Source organism: Anarrhichthys ocellatus, unplaced genomic scaffold (genome assembly GCF_004355925.1).
Source record: "Anarrhichthys ocellatus isolate YVR2014 unplaced genomic scaffold, GSC_Weel_1.0 scaffold72, whole genome shotgun sequence".
Taxonomy (NCBI): domain Eukaryota; kingdom Metazoa; phylum Chordata; class Actinopteri; order Perciformes; family Anarhichadidae; genus Anarrhichthys; species Anarrhichthys ocellatus.
Genome location: NW_022280102.1, coordinates 1,181,756 through 1,203,150, shown reverse-complemented (window position 1 = coordinate 1,203,150; position 21,395 = coordinate 1,181,756). Strand labels below are relative to the sequence as shown.

The window sequence follows — 21,395 nt, the reverse complement described above, 5'->3', positions numbered from 1 at the left end:
CATGTCATCGTGAAACATTTCAACACGTGGGTCTTCAGACGAGTTTTATTTTGAAGGCTGTACTCGGAAGTGTAGATTTCCCCCCGCTGGTTTCACCGTCGTGGCTGGGTGATGATTTGCTTACTTGGAGCAGGACTGAGTTTGGAGCGGGTACTGTGAAATGTGTAACCATGATGTTGCCTGGGTAATCAGCGGAGGACGTTAGGAGACAGAGGTAAGGACAACTGGGACAGCCGACACTTTTATTTTTTATGCTGATCATTTTAGGCGACTCCGCTCCGATGAACTACTTTCCAATCTCTGACTTATTTTAAGAGTGAATATTTGAAATAATGTCAGTTTTGGAGCGGGTGGTTGTAATATCGCTTTACAGCAGACATGTGTAGAATTGACTCCAAGTTTGACTGCAGCCCGATTTAGCGTTTTTACAAACTTGATTCAGCGCAGCAGTATCGCAGAATGCTCGACACATCAAATTGGACTGTTTTGGATAAACTAGGGTCTTTTATTTGCGCGTTCCCTCAAACACCGCGCTGACAGTAAATACGCGCGTGGAAGAGGGTTCATTTGTCGCAATGTGTTTGAATAATAAAGGTGGATTTGTGCGTGTGCACCTGATGCGCTCTGATGTTGCGGTTAGTTGAGGATGCAGCCTGTCAGCATCGCTCGAGGTGCTGCTCAGTGGTCCGACAACAATCATCATACAGAGTCTTAACCCGCTCAGACAGTCATTTAGGTCTTTAAATGCGGTGAACATACACGTGCTTGTGTGAGGATTGAGCTTCATTACCATGCGTTCATCAATTTGATAGTTTTATAACTTATTTAGGGTTTTTTAACAGAGCGGCGTAATTGCTTTGTATCTAATCATGAACGTGCGCAGCCTAAATGAACTAATCAGCCCCTTCAAGGCGTTTGTTAATAGCGGGTCTACCTGTTGAGGACACGGGCGCGCGCGCGTGTGTGTGTGTGCGCGCGCGTGTGTGAGGAGGTTGATAAATTGAACCGTCACCTCTCAGTATGCAGACGTTATTACAGCGACGTGACCGCTCTCAACGAGACCTCAGACTAATCACCTGCAATGGAAACTGTTGCTTTGTGCGTATCGACCTGTTGTCTGCTTTTGGTTCTTAATTAAAATACATAAACCTGTAGGACGCATGGAATAAAACCCCGGAAGAGATCAAGTGGTGGTTTGAATTTCAAATAATATATCTTTAATTTGGTATTTTTTGATAAATATTTATTCAAAACAAAAATTGATATTGATAGATGATGGATGAAAGTGTACACTGGAGTTTAAATAACAGTCTTTTGCATCACATTCAAAGTGAGACAGCCACTAACGATCCTCTACCCTTCCCCTCCACCAACCACAACCACAGACCTACAACTAGCTGAAGGCAAGTGAAGAAGGCAGGACAGCCACACCTCATGCGTGGGCTCAGCAAAGGTCCGAGTGGATACGGGTCTGACAAATATGGGTGTGCTCCAGCTCCACAATCCCACTCACCCCAGCACGCTTCTGCAGCGTGCCAATCAGATGCGTCTGACCGGCACCTTGTGTGATGTCATCATCACGGTGGACGGCCAGGAGTTCCCGGCGCACCGCACCGTCCTGGCCTGCACCAGCAAAATGTTCGAGATCTTGTTCCACCGCAGCAGCTTACGCTACGCCCTGGACTTCCTGTCCCCCAAGACCTTCCAGCAGATCCTGGAGTACGCCTACACCGCCTCGCTCCAGGCCACAGCCGAGGACCTGGATGACCTGTTGTACGCCGCTGAGATCCTGGAGATCGAGTACCTGGAGGAGCAGTGCCTGAAGGTGCTGGAGACCATCCAGGCGGAAGAGAGCGAGGAAGTGGCGGTGAAGACTCCCACCTCCGGAGACCACAGTGACCACAGCAGGGCCAGGCACTGGAGGCACATGTTGATGTCCAAGAAGCATTCCATACAGGATGGACCCAACCGCATCAGTCCCACCGCTCTACACCACCTGGCGCTCTACCACATGACGGAGGGGAGCTCTCCTGGCTCAGAGCCCAAGACGGCTCCTGAACTGAGCCCCAAGTTGGACACGGAGGTAGACATGGAGAGCTCCCAGCAGCCTCAGCGTGGCAGTTCAGAGTTATCCCAAGCCTCAATCCTGGATCCTGGCAGAAGTATAAAATCAGAGAGCATGCAGGTGGATGATGCCAACGGCTGCGAGGGCAGGTCCTCCAGCACTGGAGAGGGAAGCTGCATGTCAGACCAGCCCAGAGACGAGGGCCCGGGGACGCCCCTGAGAGGCAGCGTGATCACCAGCGCTCGGGAGCTGCACATAGGCCCAGAAGACGGAGGACAAGTGGTGGGGAACTCCCTCGACTGTTTCCCCGGGATCTCTGAGAAACATCTGGCCTCCATATACTCTGTGCCCTCCAACCACGCTGGGGAGGGGATGCTGCCAGTGTCTCTTTCAGTGGCCCCGTCCCTGGGCGTGCCGCTGGACCCGAGGGCCTACAGCGGCCTCCTGCACCAAGGCTTGCTGCACAGGGAGCTCCTCAGCAGGCTGGGCCAGTTTGCAGCAGGGATGAGGCACGAGGGCCAGGCTCAAGGCCAGCAGTGCTGTGGCGAGTGTGGGCTTCAGCTGCACAGCAGGCAGGCCATGGAGCAGCACAGGTAACCTGCACAAAACATCCATCAACACCACATTTGTTTTACACACATTTTTTGCTACACTATATTTTAAATCCATTTTCGCATCTTGAGTAATGGAAAATGAAAGAAAATGAAAATTTGAGTCCAAAATCTAATAGTCACTTGTTAAATCCAAAAGAAAGAGGGCTTAGCTTTAGTCTCAGTGCCATTTTTCATGACACTTCTACACTCACTGCTCAGCGTCTTTACAGACAAACGTCTGTCGCGTGTAATAAAGGTTTTAAAGGAACGTGCAGGTGCATGTGTGCTTGTGCGGCAAGATGAATGTGAGCTGATTATGCTGTTGGGAAAAGCATTGGACACATGTCCCTTGAATTGAACTGCTTCTTGGTCTGCAGGATTTCTCCCCCCCCCACCTCCCCAGCATGTGAAAATACTATGAGAGTTAAAAGCTGGAAGGGGCAACAGCAAATATGTTAATTTATTCTCAGGGACACCTGCTCTCATGTCTTAACAGTGAGACATCTCGGGAAGTTTTGAATCGGCTCTTTGTCAGGGATTTGATATAAGGAAGCCCTGGTGTCGCATAACGCTGTTATTTACAGAGCTTTATTCTCTAGATTCTGTTTGATTATTTGTGCAGAAGCGTGCCCCGCACAACAGGCTGCTTCCCAGGCTATTTGATATGCATTCCTTTGCATCAGTAGAGAGGAGCCTCTCAGCAGGGACCAGACTGGACGCTTCAGCTAGATGATGGATAACTTCTGCTTCACGACCTGCTCTGTTGTTTTTTTTGTTCATTCCTCCTTTATTCCCGAGCTTGTCAGTTCAGATTTTGTCATTGTACGCTAAAACGTTACCCACTATCTCAGTGACAACTCTCATTAACTTGATTGCAGATGTTTATAATTGTGCGTGCTTGGCAGTGTTGTGACTCATCACTAATCATTAGAAACAAGGAAATCTGTGAGCCGAAAGTCCTAATTTCGCAGTTAGCTCATGATTAGGATCACAGCCCTTCCCTGTCCGCGCCCGTGGCTGACATTTCAGCCTCGTGCCGCTCCAGAGTTGTGTTGAAAGCGCCCGGTGAAACAGAGCCTCCTGTGGGATATTTAGTGATGCGCGTTGCTTACTCATGGAGACAGCCGGATGTCCGCAGGTAGAAGGAGTTACATTGGTGGCACTGCTTAAGGATGTAATGAAGTTTTTGTAGGTCTGTAACCAGGTCACTGAGCATACACACCTGGTCTGCAGATTGACATTTTGTAGTTGTGTTGTTGAAGAAGGTTCTCCGTGGACAGTGTTAGTGGGAAAAACTACAGATAATTGACAGATTTGGTTTTGAATGTTTGCTTAATTAGTCCTTGTAGAATAAAGGAACAGAAAATAATGAAATTTAAAAAAAAAAAAAAGGCGATGCCTTCATAACAAAATTAAAACTAGTTTTTCAGTTCATTTTTTAGGGTTATAGGAATATTTAGTGTGAACATAATTCACAGTATTTTGAAAATAATTAGCTTAATTTTTAGGGATTGAAATAATACCACAATTTTTTTTATATATATATATATATATATATATATATATATATATATATATATATATATTTTTGGGGTCTTTTATGTTTTTATTATAGTGGAGTGGAGACAGGAAATAAGACGAGAGAGATGGGAGATGAAATGCAATAAACCTGTCGAGCCGGACCCGAACTGAGAACGTGTGGTTACATGGTCAGCCTGTTAAACCGCTACACTACCAGGACGCTCCGCATTTCTTTTCTTTAAATCATTAACTGCGGAGAGAAAACAGGAAATATATACATCACGGTTAGACGGTTAGACTGCTGGGCCATCAGCATACCCAAAATAAAAATAAATCACATGAATGCTCAAATTATCATCCTTTTGTGCGATCTTTAAAATAACAGTAAAACGCCAAAAACCTGTTAGTGCTCCTGGAGCATGTAGCTCCAAAAATATTCTTTTCCCATAATATGTTCATGTTGATTTCAAGCATGCTAAGTTTTATCTCCAGACTCATTCGTTTTGACCACAGAGTGTATTTAATCGTGGAGTCTTTTTAGGCTGTTAGCAGGGTGATATAAGGATAACAGTACAGATGCCTTGCATGCTTGGATGTGTGTGATATGATATGATAGGTTTTGCTGCCGGCAGAGCTTCAGCGAATCATCGTCTTTTTCTCCTTTTCATTGCAGTTACAGGAGAAGTGTATGTGTGTGTGTGTGCATGTTATGCTCGGGTGTGAGTTTGCGTGCATGTACTTAATGTCTGGTGTGTTCTTGTGTGCATGCCCAGTGTCTTGCAGTGCTGGCGGGTGGAGGCACGCGTATGTCTGCACTCTGAAATTAGCCAGATATCCTATTGTCTGTGTTCTTTTAGCATTCATGCGTTGTGATTCACAACTCCAAGGGCCTCTTACACTAATGATGTTGCATTCAGCGAGGGATTCTTGACGGAATTAAAACATGCTCCTCTTGTTACGAGGACAATGATGCTTCTGGGTTAGGGAGACCTTACGGAAAGAAAAAAAAAAGGCACAGAACCGAGATACTTTTATTATCACAAGTGCGCACTCGCTCTGTTCTCGTCCCTGTTAACACGCTCGCATTTGTGTTTATCTTTCCACAGGAGGCTGCATAACGAGGAGAAAGGCCACGGCTGTGAATACTGTGGCAAACACTTCCAGGACAGCATGCGGCTAAGGATGCACATGCTGTCTCACACAGGTACTTAGTAACTCTTACACTCTCATCTCAGAGTATTCAGTGCTCATGAAGCCTCTCGATAGTGCGGCCTTTCAAATGCACCTGTTCATACTACACGTCCCCCCCCCCCCTCCTCCTCCTACCAGTTAGTGCTGCTCCGAATACTTGGATCATGCTTTCTTTTCCATGCTTAGGTCTACGTACCTCTCCCTCCCTCTCCTCTGCGTCGCTCTCTAGTCTCTCCCTCCGTTTGAATCGTTTCTGTGGTTTCTTTTTTTTTTTTTTTTGGGAGACTCTGGCAGCTCACCAGCTCTGCCCCTTCTGAGTGATGACATCATCAGCTGCCGGCAGGCCTGGGTGTTCTGCCAGTGTTCCGAAGCGTGTGTGATGGCTCGCTCGCAGATGTGTGTCCAGGAACACACTGTACCCAAATGCAGACTTAATCAGACCTGACTGCTCTCCCAGCTACTTTATCCAAAATAGAGAAAGAGGAGTGGAGGGGGGGGCGGGGGGGGGGAGGAGAGGGGATGGGTGAGGAGGGGGGGGATCAGGGACTAAAAATGAAACTAAAACAGAAACAGAAACCTCAGTCGGAATATGTGTATAGACAAGGCGAGGTCCCTGTCCTCTCCAACGTGACATGCTGCTGACAGATGAGAGGGAATCTGCTTCTTTAAACTTCACCTGAGTTGTCCTTTTATACCCTCTGCGTAACCCCAAACACACATATTGTCTTGCAATACCAGCAGATCTACGACAACACGCTTTGATTTTCAGTTCACAGTGACATCCGCAACAGCAGCACCTTTAACCTAATTTGAATTTTTGTATAAACTCTCCGCATCCCGATGTGTCAACCCGTAATACTACAAAAAAAAAAAGAGAGAGAGACGTGGATCTCATTTCTTTGTCACCGTGTATTTCGGTATAGCAGCCTTAGATCCCGCTGGTTGCTAAGGAGCGAGTGCTCCGCTGCTCTAATGGGCTGATTTGGTATTCAGCTCGATGCTGGCTCTTATTTTGGTATGCCAGACAAAGTGTTTTGATGGAGGACGATTGCAGCCGCGTCTGGAGACAGTTTGATGGTTTATGGATGAGAGCACACTCCGTGCCTTTGACTGCACAAGACAATGCACTATGTTCTCTTCTTCCCTTATCACACAATCTCACACAACACAACACACCACACTGGACAGCGTCACACAACATCAGCATCTACAACACTGTTCTGGTATTACTCCTATTCCACTTGGTGGGAAGACTACTTTCCCACCAAGTTTTATTTTTGCACAGTGTAACAAAACGCACCGGTTCCAAAACAGTAACCAGTTTGTTTTCAAAAAATTGTTGTTTTTAGAAATGAACAGATTGGGGCTTTTTTTTTTTCCGTTATTTGTGAGCAGCACTGGGAACAGTGGCACAGTGTCTGTGTATAGAGGCATCGTAACAGTTGAAAGAGGACCACATTTAGGCTGTAGCGATCAGAGTTCCCGAAGCTTGTGGGTGTTTTAATGAGTCATTTTAACTTCATTTAAAGCCAGCTGAGCAGAAAATAGATCAGTGAATGAGCCCTGGGCCAGTATGGATCTGCAACCGATTTACATCTCTGTGAGAGCCAACCCACATCCAAACAGCTGTGTGCGCCCGCGTGTGTGTGTGAGAGAGAGAGCGAGAATGTGTGTGTGTGTGTGTGCATATCTGTCCTATGTGTCTGTCTGTGCAGGTGTGAGGTGAGTGCAGAACGAGGATTGAACATTTCTCCGAGCAGTATGCATACTTGTCTCTTTCATGTCTTCATCAGAAGAGACAAGGGCATTCCAAAGGTGAACTGGGAACTGTAGTTACAGTGCATGCGATGGGATTTGGGGTGTTGACTCTGAAGTGGGTTTTTTTTGATAAAGGGATGTGCCGCAGGCGGGAAGCGTCTGCTGTAGAGAGAACACCCAGTCCTTCTGTGGCCTCTCAGGCAGACAGTCTGCTCACTGTTCAGAGTCTGATAACAGGGCACGGTAAATAAAACTCTCCAGCTTGGCTCTTTTTTTGTCAAGAAGAAGGGCCGTTGCACCCTGTTTGGTGCTTTTGTTTGTCCTGAGTTGTGTTTTCATGGCGCTTTCCTCTACTCCATTGTACTCCGCGCATTTTCTTCCTTATGTTCACACCTGAAAAGCACAAAGTGTGTGACAAGCGGGGGGCTCTTTGGTGACTTTTGAAATGGGGCGCCTTTGTTCCCATCTTGTCCCTTTTCCCCACAGTTCCCTTTAAATGCTAAATTAACTGACTGAACCTACAATTACAAACACACGCGTTTGTGTTTACTGTCTGATCAAGAGACCTCACTATGAATTTGATTCTTTCTACAGCTCCTGCAGAGGCGCTGGTGTGTGATCAGTGTGGAGCGACATTCTCCTCAGAGGATGCTCTGGAAGCCCACAAGCAAACACACACAGGTAATTCACACACACACACACACACACATTACATCAAACCTGGACAGCATGCATTGACCTGTCGAGCAAGCCGTGACTACGGGAATTGCACTCGTGGGTCTAAACTTGCTTGTCATGCTAGCTGGGTTAAACTGTTCCTGTCATGATGCTCCATAATTTATCAACATGGAGGTGGGAGGCCCCTCTCACATATCACCCACTAATATCTCTCGGCATCCAAACCCACTGCATGCCACTTTGCTACAGCCGTGGCTTTAACAGCGCCATCATCACAGTGCCAGTATTACAGTTTCACAGCCATACTATCCTCACCTCTCGCGGTGGAATTAATGACCTTACACTCACACTCGACAACAAGATAAACACCTTCTGTTTATCAACAATATTAATAAAGAAAATGTTTGTATTACAACCTTGTATCGTCCAGTGAATGACTGGCATTAACAGATGAATATAGTTTCTTAATAGTTGTGTTTTTGTTGGCCGAGCGGCTGCACAAACCTGGAAGGTGAGTTGTGATCTTGGATCTTTACAGTTTGGAACAAACTGCCTGAGGAGCTGAAGTCGTTTTCATCTTTTAAATCAATTCTTAAAACCCACATTAATAGACTTCTGTGTTATTAGTAGCAAGCAAGCAGCAACTTATGGCTTTCTAGGGAGAGGAAAAGGGAAACAATGAGATACGGCAATATATGAAACAAGAACAATTAATTCTATAACCTGAAGTCAAGAGCAGATGTTCTTTTAATCAGTCAATTACTATTACTATCATCAAGATTGTTATTATTACTTCTAGTGCCACTTTATTATTATTAATATTTTCTCTATCAACTTCAAATGTGTTATCTGAAAGGGCCTGCCCGGGTCAAACATAAAACACACCGATTTTAACCTAAGATACATAAAACATAATGATAAAACTGCTAAATCTCACCACACACGCTAACATGACACCATTTACATCAGTGTATCAGTTATGGACAATAAAAAAGAGGTGAAGACATTTTGCCGGGTTCGGTTGCTTACATTTTAGCATTCTTTGGTTGTTTTTTATTCTCTGCCAACATGGCTTTCTCAGTATTTATAGCTCTTTGATTGATAAGGGAGGAAACTTCCCTTGAATAGTTTGACTTTAAAACTTTCTGAACAAAAGCTTAAAAAAAAATCAGAGTAGATAAAATATTTTACAATATATATTAATTATTAAAGCTTGTTGGTTTATTTTAAAGTATAGTTTAAAATATTAGTTGATTAACGGATTAGTCGATTGACAGAAAATGATCTTGATAACTGATTAACCGTATTAACCGTAAAGTATTCTTTTCAAGCAAAGTAGGCAAACATGTTTCTGTTTCAGCCTCTCTAAAGTCAATATTTGAGAGTAAAATTAATATCTTTGATATTTTGGCTTGTTGGTTTGACAGAAGCAGCAATTTGAAAACGTCCCCTCTGACTCTGGGACATTTTGATGGATACTTTGAACTATTGTCCAACAGCTAAATGACCAAAAGATTCATTGATAATGAAAATAATGGTGAGTTGCAACCCTTTAGGGAGGACAAAAAAACAACCTATGACCCATTGTTTTCCACACAGTGGTGATAAATACTAAATAACACGATCAGTCCCAAAGCATTGATAACTGGTTTATTTATTACAAGTTTATTTTCATTGATACGATAAAGCCTTAACAAGTAAGCCTCGAAGTGAAGCGGGACTTTACTCTTGAACAATATCCCATTAGCTTAAAGTGAGAAACACGAAGCAACACTTGTTTGACTCTCCAACTGTGAAGAATAAGTCGCATTGTTGTCAGACGATACATATGCCTGACAGTGTCTGAATCCACACCTTTTCTGCTACTGTCAGAGAAAGGCGATAACCCTCGCAGGAGCATTGTCATGTAACTGTAACTCCAGGTGGCACACACAGTATGAATACTTAATGGCTGTGGACATGGAGGGGTGTTAACGATGCCCAGAAGATTCTACCCTCACCTCCCCAAGTTGTAAACATCCAGAGCTCGGTTTCAGCTTGGCAGTGCATCCAGAGCAGGGTACGGGAGGGCATTACTCCCTCATTTTTGACACGATCTCAGCTCGCTCGACTGTGACGCATGACCCTTCATATCTCATTGTTGCTCTCACGGCCTACACCAACATGAGTTACAGGTAATTAAATCAGCTGTGTTAAGGATATGGCCCATTGTGCGGCCTCGGCTTTAATTTGCCGTGCGGCATAACCAGTGAGCTGCATGAGTTTCCTCTTAGCTGATTAACACTTGTCGGACCTCAGCAGCTGCAAAACTGCTGTCCACCTCCTCTGGAAGGTAGATAACGCCGCTTTTGGGAGATCTTACTCTGAAGCAGTTTGGCAGCACTGGCTGGCAACAGTGAAAGTCTCTTTAGCTGTTTTGATATGTCAGAGGTGAATAGCCGTGGGTTGCTGAAGTTAGAGATCAAAGAGGGGGTGGAGGATTTGGGGGCGGAGTGGACTGCGGGAAGGGAAGGGGGTTGGGGGCATGTGAGGACTTCCTGAGGGCAGGAGGATTGCTGCTGGTGTTGGATGCCAGGACTGAGAGGAAAACAACATCATGTGCTGCTATTTACTCCTCACCACCGCACTGTCATCGTCTCCTCTGACCTACTTGTCGGTGCCCAAAATAAAAGAATGGATCTGTCTCCGAATTGCTCTCACAACAAAGGGGTTTGTTTCATCAGAGCAAGTCAAAGGCTCTGGGGCACCCAGTTCTCAATTTTGGAAAACCCAAGACTGTAGCTTATCTACAGCACGCACAGAAATTGACTGTATACAGTGTGCTTCAAGCCATGCTGGCTGACCATTTTGCCACTTTGCCTTCAAGGCAAAGGCCATAAGAGTGCTGCCTTTGTGTACTCACAGCAGCTGCACTGTTTCCAGACATAACAGGCTGCCTCATCAAGTGAATAATATTACCTTCTGTCCGAGCCCTAATTAAACGCTCCTGTAGCTCATTCAGATACAGCCCCGGCTCTATAATGTAGACCTTTTAGCTCCCCTGGTTGTGTGTCCGTCATCGTACTGCACTCTCCTGTTAATACCCAGCTGTAATTCATACAAGCCTTAAACTGATTTGAACTGTGCTCTGTTTGACCATTGCGCCCCCAGTATTTATTTGCCCTCGCTGTCATGATACACAACCTGTCCTTTCGCATCGAGCGAAATATAGTAGATGGAGAAAATATTGTAAACATTCGAGGAATCGAGGCGAATGAAACCCGCGTGTGACCTCAATGAACCGATCCATGGAATGGTGGTTAAACACGAGGAACGTATCTCTTGTTGCATTAATTATTAAGTCGGTTGTTCCTCACTCGGGTAGATTAGCAGTCGGCTGATGAGCGCCCGGGGTTGTTTAAGGTACTGTAGTGTTTGTCTATGCGCTGCCTGCAACTGCACAGGGAGCCGTCTGCATGAACGCATACAGTAGCGAGGTCATGTGAGGTCTATAGCACATAATGTAGCCTGCATAACTGTGTATGTTTTACTGGGGTGATATCAGTGAGAAAGTGAGCTCACTGTGTATGCACTGAGCAGGGCCTTGGGACATAGTTAATAGTGTCTTCACATTGCATACTCCAACTAGAGGACATGATGAGCCCGTGATGCAATATTGTAAATTGCGACATCTGTGTGAAATTCCCTGCCCTCTTGACGGCAGCCGGAGATTTGTTTTCCTTTGACTTGGCTGTCATTCACAACTTAACTGAAACAAATACCCTTAACAGGTCAAATTCTGCGCAAGCATCTCTTTAAATAACGCAGGTCAAATGAAATGTTTTGTTCCTATGTATTCCAGCAAATGTAAAAGACAGATTATTCACAAATCAATCATTAATTGGTGGGCTCGGGACACTGAAGTTTAGATGTACGCAGCAGAAATTATACAGATCTGCGGTCGTCACTGAATACAATCTCTTGTTCAATGTGCAGTGGGTTTACTCCCAGATTCTCAGGGTGGGAAAACTTTTGTTTGCCGCTTGAAAAGAAACAGGCTGCGCTTATTTGTGAATGAAGGGATTAGCTTGAACACTTCACCCCAACAAGGACCATGATCCTATCTGGTTGCCTAGACACATGGTTTTGTTTCTTAGGCAGCGTGAGAGCATGGCTGGCTCCCACCTCGGGTTGGACTGAATAAGTGGCAGATGTGTGAAGGCAGACCATGTTAAGTCACATGAGCATACACATGGCCTTAGTAGAGATATGCTGAAATAGCATAGCAACCTCAGACTGTCCTGAATTACTAACCTAATTGTGCATTAGACAAGCAGCTCAGTCATATAATGCACACAGTCAATGTTTATATTTTCTGCCTCTCAGCAGATTTGCTTGAAAGCAATCATTATTCCCACTGTTAAGGCTCCCTCCCAGTAAACACAATGCTCAGTCAACGCTCCAGCCTTTGAGGAATACCATTGATTACATGGTGTTTACCCCATTCAGGGCCAAAGGTCAGGGGTCATCCTGTGCCTTTAAAAACCCAAATCCTGAGCCCATTGTCCGGTTAAGGGTGAGAAAGCAGGGGGCAATGACCGCCAACTTTAGGGCTTATGCTCTCATAAAGAAGCTCCTCTGCACTTATTACCAAAGCTTACTGGAAAACTCTACAACTGCAAATCCTTCTCCTTTGAAAAGTTAACAGAGCGCAGCGAGGCGAGACGCCGCCACTAACGCATACAAACACTTCCTCGCCTCCGAAAGGTTTTTTGTTTACACTTCAAGATATTATTTTGTTATTTTTATTTTCAGCGTCGCCTGCGCAGAATCAAACCGAAAGCGACTGCTGAGCTGTTGTCACCGTGTGACAACCTGAGATCAAGAGTGAGATTCTTGTGACAGAATGTTTGTCATATTTCTTCACTCAAGTTTCGGTATTATTGGTGACAGAAGGATCAGGTTATACATCTGTGAGAGTCTGCGCGTGTGTCAGGAGTAACGGTTTAACCTCCACAAAGAAACTGGGGAAAAAACTGGTAAACCTTCAGAGCCGACAGAACAAAGTATGCAGGCTGCATTGAAACACGCATTTTCAATATATGCTAGTTAATGAAGAGAGGGTAGAGAGTCTGATTAAAGTAGCTTTGACGTAGCTACAAGGTGTTTAATGTGTTATTCAGCTGTTTGAGGGCTCTGCTCTGCTCAGACTGCAGCTAGGGTATCCTGGATACATCGGAGCAGGAAGCACTCCCCCTGCTGGCTGCAGCAAATATTACAAGAGAAACTGGTCAAAGCGGATCCGCATCTCAGGTCATGCAGAGACTGCAATTCTGTGCCTTTTAAATGCCTTTATCCATTTTTGGATGGATCATTATCCAGGCTCCAGTGTTGCACAGTGTCTAGTGAACTGGCATTAGTTAGGTATGACTCAGACAGAAAGGGAAGCTGGTTGGACGGTGAAAGGATTTCCTGTATGGTCAGCGAATAAGAGGAGTGGAGAAGGGCTCGCAGAGGCGTTGAGAATGGAGGGTCTTTTGTCTTCAACTAAAATATTGTGAGCCACGGGTGAGAAAGAACTTTGGTCATTAGGCGACAGCATAAAGACGGGGATTGTAGGAGTTGCGTGAGGAGCCTATGACTAATGGGCTTGGTCAATGAGGGCCTGAACCTCATTGTGTGCCCTTTGTGCAAAAGTCCACAGGCTAAAGCCTCTGAACAGGTGCAGTTCATTCCACTGGATCGCCTCCCTGCAGGATTGTTTGGATCAGGGAATGTCTTTCATCCTGTCTTTTTTCTCTGTTAATGATTACGAATGATCAGTTCTATTAGTGACGTTTTTTTGGGGTGAAAATTTCAAATACTAGGTTTAAAAAGAAGCCCCGTAATTTCAAGGACGAGGCTTTGTGCCTCTCTGCCAAATTATACCAATACGTGACATGTGGAGTCTGAAAAAGCGTCTTGCTTTGTTTGAGCAAATGGTGACACGTGGATTAGAAAACAATACACAATGAATGTTTCTTATTTTTTCCTTGAAAATGTGAATTTGCTTGATTTGTTTCCTTTTCTTTCTGCTTTCAACAGGCTTGCCTGTTAACTTGATTGAACCTAAAGCAAGTGTCTGACACTCTTCCCTCTTAGTATGAGTGTGCTGTATCCCTTTCCCTGCGTTAATTCCAATTTAATTGCCAGTTGCCTCAAGGCACTTCAATAACAGTAACAAATGATTTGATTTAGTGGACCTCATCAGACTGCATTTTAAATGCGACACAGCAACCCCACTTGAATTCCAATGAAGTGCTGGCACAGTCCTCTGTTTACTAATGATCCACCGCTGGAGATGTCTGATTGAATCTGAGTCAGGAGCAATGGGACCTGCTAGCATTGTAAATGATCTGCAACCTGAGCAGACAGAGAAATAAGGACCTCATAATCTCGCATTAAAGCCTCACTCTCCAGGACATGCACATTATGTCCAATGCAGCTGATTAACCAGTCCCTCTGTCTTACCCGCATGTATGAATTTGCATCGGTGCGAATGCCAGAACGGATTTGAGTGCTGGCGTACGCAGCCCGTAGATCAAGTGTTGACTGTATGACAGCCAATGGATCTTCTTCACATAGCCATTTTGACTTGAGCTACCCTGCCAGCGACTCCCTCTCTGTATTCCTCTCCACACTCTGTGCAACAGGAAAGCAGCCCCAAAGAGATGCCAGGTCACACACAGGATTAAACTGGATTGTGTTTTTTCCTGCAGTCCTGCCTTTAATGGCTTGATATCACTACTTAACATTCTGCACAGAGCGCATGGAGTAGGCATCATTTAGGGTGGAGCTAATATCAGCCGCTCTTTGAGCACAGAGACAGAGGACTTCACAGGCTGGAGCTGACTCCTGATGGGGAATGAAGAGAATAATTACACATCTAACACACCAGGAAGGAGCCATTGATTGTGTGATTGGCATGCTGTGCATTGTGTGGGAAATTCTTAAAGAAAACAATGACTTTCATGGTTTAAAATAGAACGCATAAAGACTCGCAGTTGAAAGTGCCTCTGGGCTTTTAGGGGAGTTAGTTTAGGTAGAGGCGCTTGCTCTTTGAAAGAAGCTTTTCCCTCTGAGGACTCACACAAAGTTGAAGTGACCCAGTTTCCCCACTTACGGCCCTGTCTGTGTATGGTACTGAAATAACTGTGCGTCTGTGTCTTGTGCGTTCTCCAGGGACTGACATGGCGGTGTTCTGTCTGCTGTGTGCAAAGCGCTTCCAGACCCAGAAGGCCCTGCAGCAGCACATGGAGGTCCATGCAGGCATGCACAGCTACATCTGTAGCCACTGCGAGCGCCCCTTCCCCAGCCACACGACCCTCAAAAGACACTTGCGCTCGCACACTGGTAAGAGACGGATCATTTGCACCGTCATCGCCGCCTATAGTGTTATCTCCTGTACTAAAACATACGCATGTGGTGGCAAACGCAATGCATATTTTGAAAAAGAGACAAAGACTGCTGTTTATTTTTGTATATGGGTTCATTTCCTTAGGTTACTGGCTTTGAGGTTTTTTCGACAATTTGCATGCATCCTCTCCCACCCTCCTTTTCCCTTCTCTATGAGATGACTCACCTCTCTGATGACAGAACTGTACCGTTATGGCCGGTGCATATTTTGGGCAATTTCATCCTGTTTATATTTTGGGTTCTTAGACAGCCTTTGGGCTTCTGCAATTCACGGCTGTCAGTTCTAGTGTGGTTCACCCAAAATGATAGAGGGAACCCAAATAAATATTGAAGGAAAAGCAAATGGAAATGACTTGTCTGTGTGTTCTACCGAGGGTGAGTCTTAGTGCCGCAGGAGACTTGAGAGATATTTACTGAAAAGATGTCCCTCTTTCTTCTTTTACCTTAAATAACACTCCCAGCTGTCACGATGGCTTGATGTCTAGACAGGAGAAATACATAATTGATGTGAAGAGACAGAAGTGAAGAGAGTTTTGGCCATGGCAGCGTATCTTGTTTGTATGGCATTCTGCTTGGAAGTAACATTTTGTAAATGTCATCTGCTCCACAGTGGGGTGGGGGGGGGGGGGGGGGGGGGGGGGATTGGGGAGAATCGGCTTGTAATGAGGAGAGCAATGTATCCTCTGACTTGGCTGTTGCTGTGGACACTGAGATAATGAGGCACATAGGTCATTGAAGATGAGTCAAACCCTCAGCCTCGGAGAGAAATAGATTAACTACAGTATAGAGAAGCGAGCAGTGCATGCCTGGAGGACTTTTATTAGCTATTAGCAGACAGCCAAGAGGAGTGTCCTCGTGTCATAACATTAGCAACGTCTGAAAGCACATCATTTCCCTGCTTGATATGCATGTGCAGAACGGGCTTTGTGACTATTTGACCTACGCAGCCACATATGCACCCATATACCATGTCGTGCCGAGGATAAAGCCGTTAATGCTTCTCACGATAATGCACCGTGTTGGTGTTGCGGCTACTGCGGTGACGCAACTGTGTTTTCAGGCGATCACCCGTTTGAGTGTGAATTCTGCGGGAGCTGTTTCAGAGACGACGGCACGCTGAGGGGCCATAAACGCATCCACACAGGAGAGAAGCCTTATGAGTGCAACGGCTGTGGGAAGAGGTTCAGCCTCAAACACCAGCTAGAAACACACTACCGTGTCCATACGGGTGAGAGTTCAGACAGGAAAACACACTCAAACATACAAGTTAGCAAGGTGTTCGGGGGATTTTAGTTCTACTAATGGGGGTGATTATTAAATATCTTCCAATTTAAAACGATAAGGCGAGTGGTCAAGTATTTTGTTTTTGTCAACAAATCCCATAACTGGACCGAAACCAACAATTCATTTGTTATTCATTTGTTATTTTACTGGCAAGTATTGCTTGTGTAGCTTATTTTGTCTTCATTATGATGAACACGGCCTCCATATGTTATTTTTAGAGTAAAAAACAGCATTCAAATCCAATCGAAATTGGGACTAAATACAGTAAAATCTTACAACACATTTTTGATCATCTTGATGGTTTGCAGCTTTCAAAGCTATTTTACAGCTACAGAGCGCTTTTAAATATAATTACGTGATATAAAAAAAACACTACAGAACCACTGATTTAGATCATTAAGATGTGCAACAGGTCTAAATTGTACTCCAGGTTGCAGATTGTACTAACTGCTACCTGATTCTTGCTGAGGTCAGAGAGAAACCTCTGTCGTACTTGCGGTGGATGACTCTGACTGGCCAATAACTAATTAGCAAACCGATATAGCTCTAATCCTACAGCACTAACAGACACAAACACCACACAATACCTCAACAAGTACAGTGGACTGAAATAAGAGGTGAGTCCCGTTTCACCTGGCATTCCCTCCGGCTCCGGGTCGACAAGGTTAATGCTGTATTGTTGAATTTTTCAGGTGAGAAGCCATTCGAGTGTAAGCTGTGTCACCAACGTTCCAGAGACTACTCGGCTATGATCAAGCACCTGCGCACTCACAACGGAGCGTCTCCGTACCAGTGCACCGTCTGCCAGGACTTCTGCCCGAGCCTGGCCTCCATGCAGAAGCACATAAAGGGCCACAAGCCAGAGGATGTGCCAGCGGACTGGAGGATAGAAAAGACTTACCTGTACGTCTGTTACGTCTGAGCAGGACTTAGACCCCCCCCCGCACACACACTGTCACTGTTGGGTGAAAACCTCGTAACTCCAGTGTTGCTGTTTTTTCATGCTGAAAGATTACATGTCTCTCTCTATAGGTTTAAAAAAAATAATATTTCAGACTCTTTTTGGATAAACTGAAAAAAATACATTGTGGTAAGTTGTCATTCTGGGAGATACAAGGTTGTTACCTGACAACTAAGACACGCAAGCACGAATACAAATGTGTGTACACACTAGGGCTCCAACTAATCTTTAGTTTCATTATCAATTAGGTAATTTTTACTACTAAGTGATGAACCGTTTAGTATGAGAAATGTCATAAAAGTAGTCACATTTTGGTGACAAGGGGACGGACATCTTGAAATAACTGCTGTTAGGTCGTCCGACCGACTGTCCAGTCTGAAGAGATTCAGTTTACAATGATACAAAACAGTGAAGAGCAGCGAATTGTCACATTTTGAGAAGCAGGAAACCCTGAATATTTAGCATTTCCCCCCGAGAAATTACTTCAACTCAAAAATTCTTGCCGACTTATTATTTCAGCCCTCGTGCGCATAAACATACACACACTCTCCCTCTCTTCCTCACACACACAGTTTAGCTATTCACTGCGTCTCTAATGGATCCACTGTGGTTTAAAGTGAAAGCCACAATGGCTGTGACTGCTGACCTGTATATGTAGCTGGGGCTTTTCGATTGATTGATTGATTGATTGATTGATTGCTGAACCATCAGGCAACCCGAGTCATCTTCTCTGATTGTGCAGTAGACGAAAATGATTCCATGAAGGCTTGATGGGCTGACATTTGCAACATTAGGCAACTTGCCTAAATTCCTGTGACTTCTAAGTTTTATTTTCTGCTGTTGGATTTTATTTTGGAGTTTTTTATGTTGCATGTACTTGAATGGCTGCCACCTTTTGACCTCATAAGCTTTATCTCTTTAATTGCCTTGTCTTTCTTGCAGTGGGTGTTATTTTTTCTTTTTCGAGATAGCTTGCTGACAATTTGAGTTTCTGTTGCAATGTAATAGGTTTTGCTATTTATATGTTGTTTATTTGTTACCAAATATGTGCTGGTTTTCGTCACAGTCTATGTCATCTTGGTTGGATTTTTAGGAGAGAGAGAGAGAGAGAGAGAGAGAGAGAGAGAGAGAGCTCTACCTCTCCTAACTGTTAAACCTACTGCAAATTATTCAGTCATCAGTAGTTCAAATTTTCTAACAAATCTATTTCAATGGACAAGCAGTGAGTAAAAAAAAAAAACAGCCTCTTTTATGTGTAGGTTTTTATTATTAACTATATATAGATGTCTTATAAGATTACAGAATCTGAATTTCCGAGGAGAAAATTAAAGAGAACGTGAGAAGAAGTTGTTGTTTTTTTTACAAAACCTGAAAAGAAAAATTCTGACATTGAATCACTATGAGCAGGTTATTGTCAGTTGTTGTGTAGCTGTAATGTACAAATTGTCATGGTCTGTTATTCCCTAATGTGAGCCTAACACAGGCCTTATAGATTTAAACATGTTGTATTTTTGTATTACAGTAATTTGCTATCTGTTTACATTTGGTATGATTTGAGAAACATCTTAATGTGTGTGTTTTATAAGTCTCTGATTAAGATCCCTCCCTTGTGCCTCTTTTATAAGTAGAGCATTGATGTGCTTGAGTACATGGGTCTGTGCTACTGGTTGTTGTTTCTGGGTGTTTGTTTATTGTTACTTAATTAAAGATAAGACTGCCATGTACATCCACTTTGTCTGAACATTGCAACTGGAAGAATCATACTGTGATTGTGACTGATCCTCTGAGACGAGTGTGTACTTTTTACATCACAGTCGCTTGAAAACTTGCATCAACTTGTTCCCTTCAAAGTGACAATGGACTGAGATTTCTGGATGAAAACAGTGTGTATAGCAAATCCCGGCGTCTGTGGGTACTTACCGATGCCCGCTTAAGTAGCCGACAACACTCAGTGCCATGAAAACACACATTCACTGTATCTATTCTACATGAACATGCACTATAAATGGATTTCCTTGGTGGACCAAAAGAAACAGAGCACTTTTGTTTGAAAAGGGTTTATTCTTTGATCTTTCTATGTTGTGATAATGCAGATGTCCTTTTATTTGATGTGTCCTAGAAGGATGTGATTAGCATTGTTTAGATTATGTCAATGTCTGTCTACCTCAGGGCCAGATCAAAGCTCGACCTGGTATCCAATCAGGGTTGTTCCTCTTGCCATGTGTGCAGTAAAATCCCTCTTCATTACAGCTTTGTAACACGGTGTGTGAAAGTGTTTTCTCAGTGTGGATTCAGGCACAACTCTGTATGCGTCAGTGTTCGGTGGCATGGTTAAAAAAAAAAAGAATAAAACTATTTACTATTTTATGCACCTTGTCTAATTTGCCAACTTTTTGCTGTCTGCAGGTTTCCCGACACCTTCATCAATATTCCAGAGGTGCTCTATGAGTTATATTTGAACTGGATGTTATTCAGGACAATTCATTACATAAAAGTGGATCATGTTGTGATCATTGTTTCATACAATTGAACTGTTTTTCAGACACAATATATCATAAATGAATATTTTCGACATGCTATTCTATTACGTTTTCGACATGATGTACTATTTCTTTTTTATGACCTTTTTTTGACATACTATGACGTTTCTGTGAATGTTTTCGACATGCTATTCTGACTTTTTCGACATAATATACTCTCAATTCTTATGACTATTTTCAACGTACTATACTATGAGTGTTTTTACAGACTATACTATGACTTTTTTGTGACTTTTTTCGAAAAACTATATTATGACTTTTTAAAGATTTTTTTCAACATGCTCTATACTATGACTTGTTTACATATTAAACTATGACTTTTTATTACTTTTTTAACATGCTATACCATGGTTTTTCAACATACTGTGACTTTTTTAGGAATTTTTTCAACATACTATCCTATGTCTTTATGACTTTTTGATATGCCATACTTTGACTTATTTTTGACATACTATACGATGACTTTTTTGACGTACTACAGTCAGGGCCAAAAGTACTTGGACTGTGACACCATTTTTCAAATTTTACCTCTCAACGATTTGAAGTGAAACAGTCAATATTTCTATATAATATGTGGTGTAGTGTAGACTTTCAGATTTAATTCAATGGATACAACAAAAATATCACATTAACCGTTTGGAAAAACAGCCATTTTTACACAGTCCCCCACATTTTTAGAGCCTCCGAAGTAATTGGACAAACTAACATAATTGTGAATATAAGGATTAGTTTTAATACTTACGTATATAAAACTATATAAAGTTGTCAAGGAGTGCATGAGTGCGGTAGCTGAAACTTTACTTGAGGGGAAGCAAATAGAAGAGTTATGTGAAAAAACCTCAAGCAAATACCTATATCAGCATCATCAGCCACAAAGAAAACTGAAATATTAGGCCAGGATGTACTAGCACAGCTGGATGAAACAATTCATAAAGCACCCTGTGTTGGCTTAGCTGTAGATGAGTCCACTGATGTGTCTGACAATGCCCACCTGAGAAGAAAGTGTTCTGTGAGGACCTGTTGGCTGTTACACCCCTTAACACCAGTACAAGAGGAAAGGGCATCTCTCTGGACATAAAGAAGATGTTAACTAAAGGGGGAATAGACTTGAAACAAGTGGTTTCAATAACCACAGATGGAGCCCCTGCCATGGTAGGGAGAGAGAAAGGCACAGTGGCAAGAATGAAAGAGGACAATCCTGAGCTCATCTCATACCACTGCTTAATTCATCAATCTGTCCTGTGCTCCACCTCGTCAGAAGAATATGCTGAGGTGATGAAGATAATTGATAGTGATTAACTTTCTCAGAGCATCCTCTTACCACCTTCTGCTGCACAACAACGTAAGATGGCTCAGCAAAGGTCGGGTGT

At 43.6% G+C, this 21,395-nt stretch overlaps 1 protein-coding gene across 1 annotated transcript; it reads left to right on the top strand.

Annotated features, from left to right (window-relative positions):
- The first annotated feature begins 170 nt into the window (after nt 1-170).
- zbtb16b (zinc finger and BTB domain containing 16b) lies at nt 171-19,856 on the top strand. The gene is made up of 7 exons (XM_031873509.1): nt 171-184; nt 1,417-2,658; nt 5,286-5,383; nt 7,723-7,809; nt 15,007-15,177; nt 16,301-16,468; nt 17,217-19,856. Exons 1-7 carry the CDS (start codon nt 171-173, stop codon nt 17,444-17,446), a joined length of 2,010 nt encoding a protein of 669 aa, XP_031729369.1. The 3' UTR covers nt 17,447-19,856.
- Nucleotides 19,857-21,395: the final 1,539 nt, after the last annotated feature.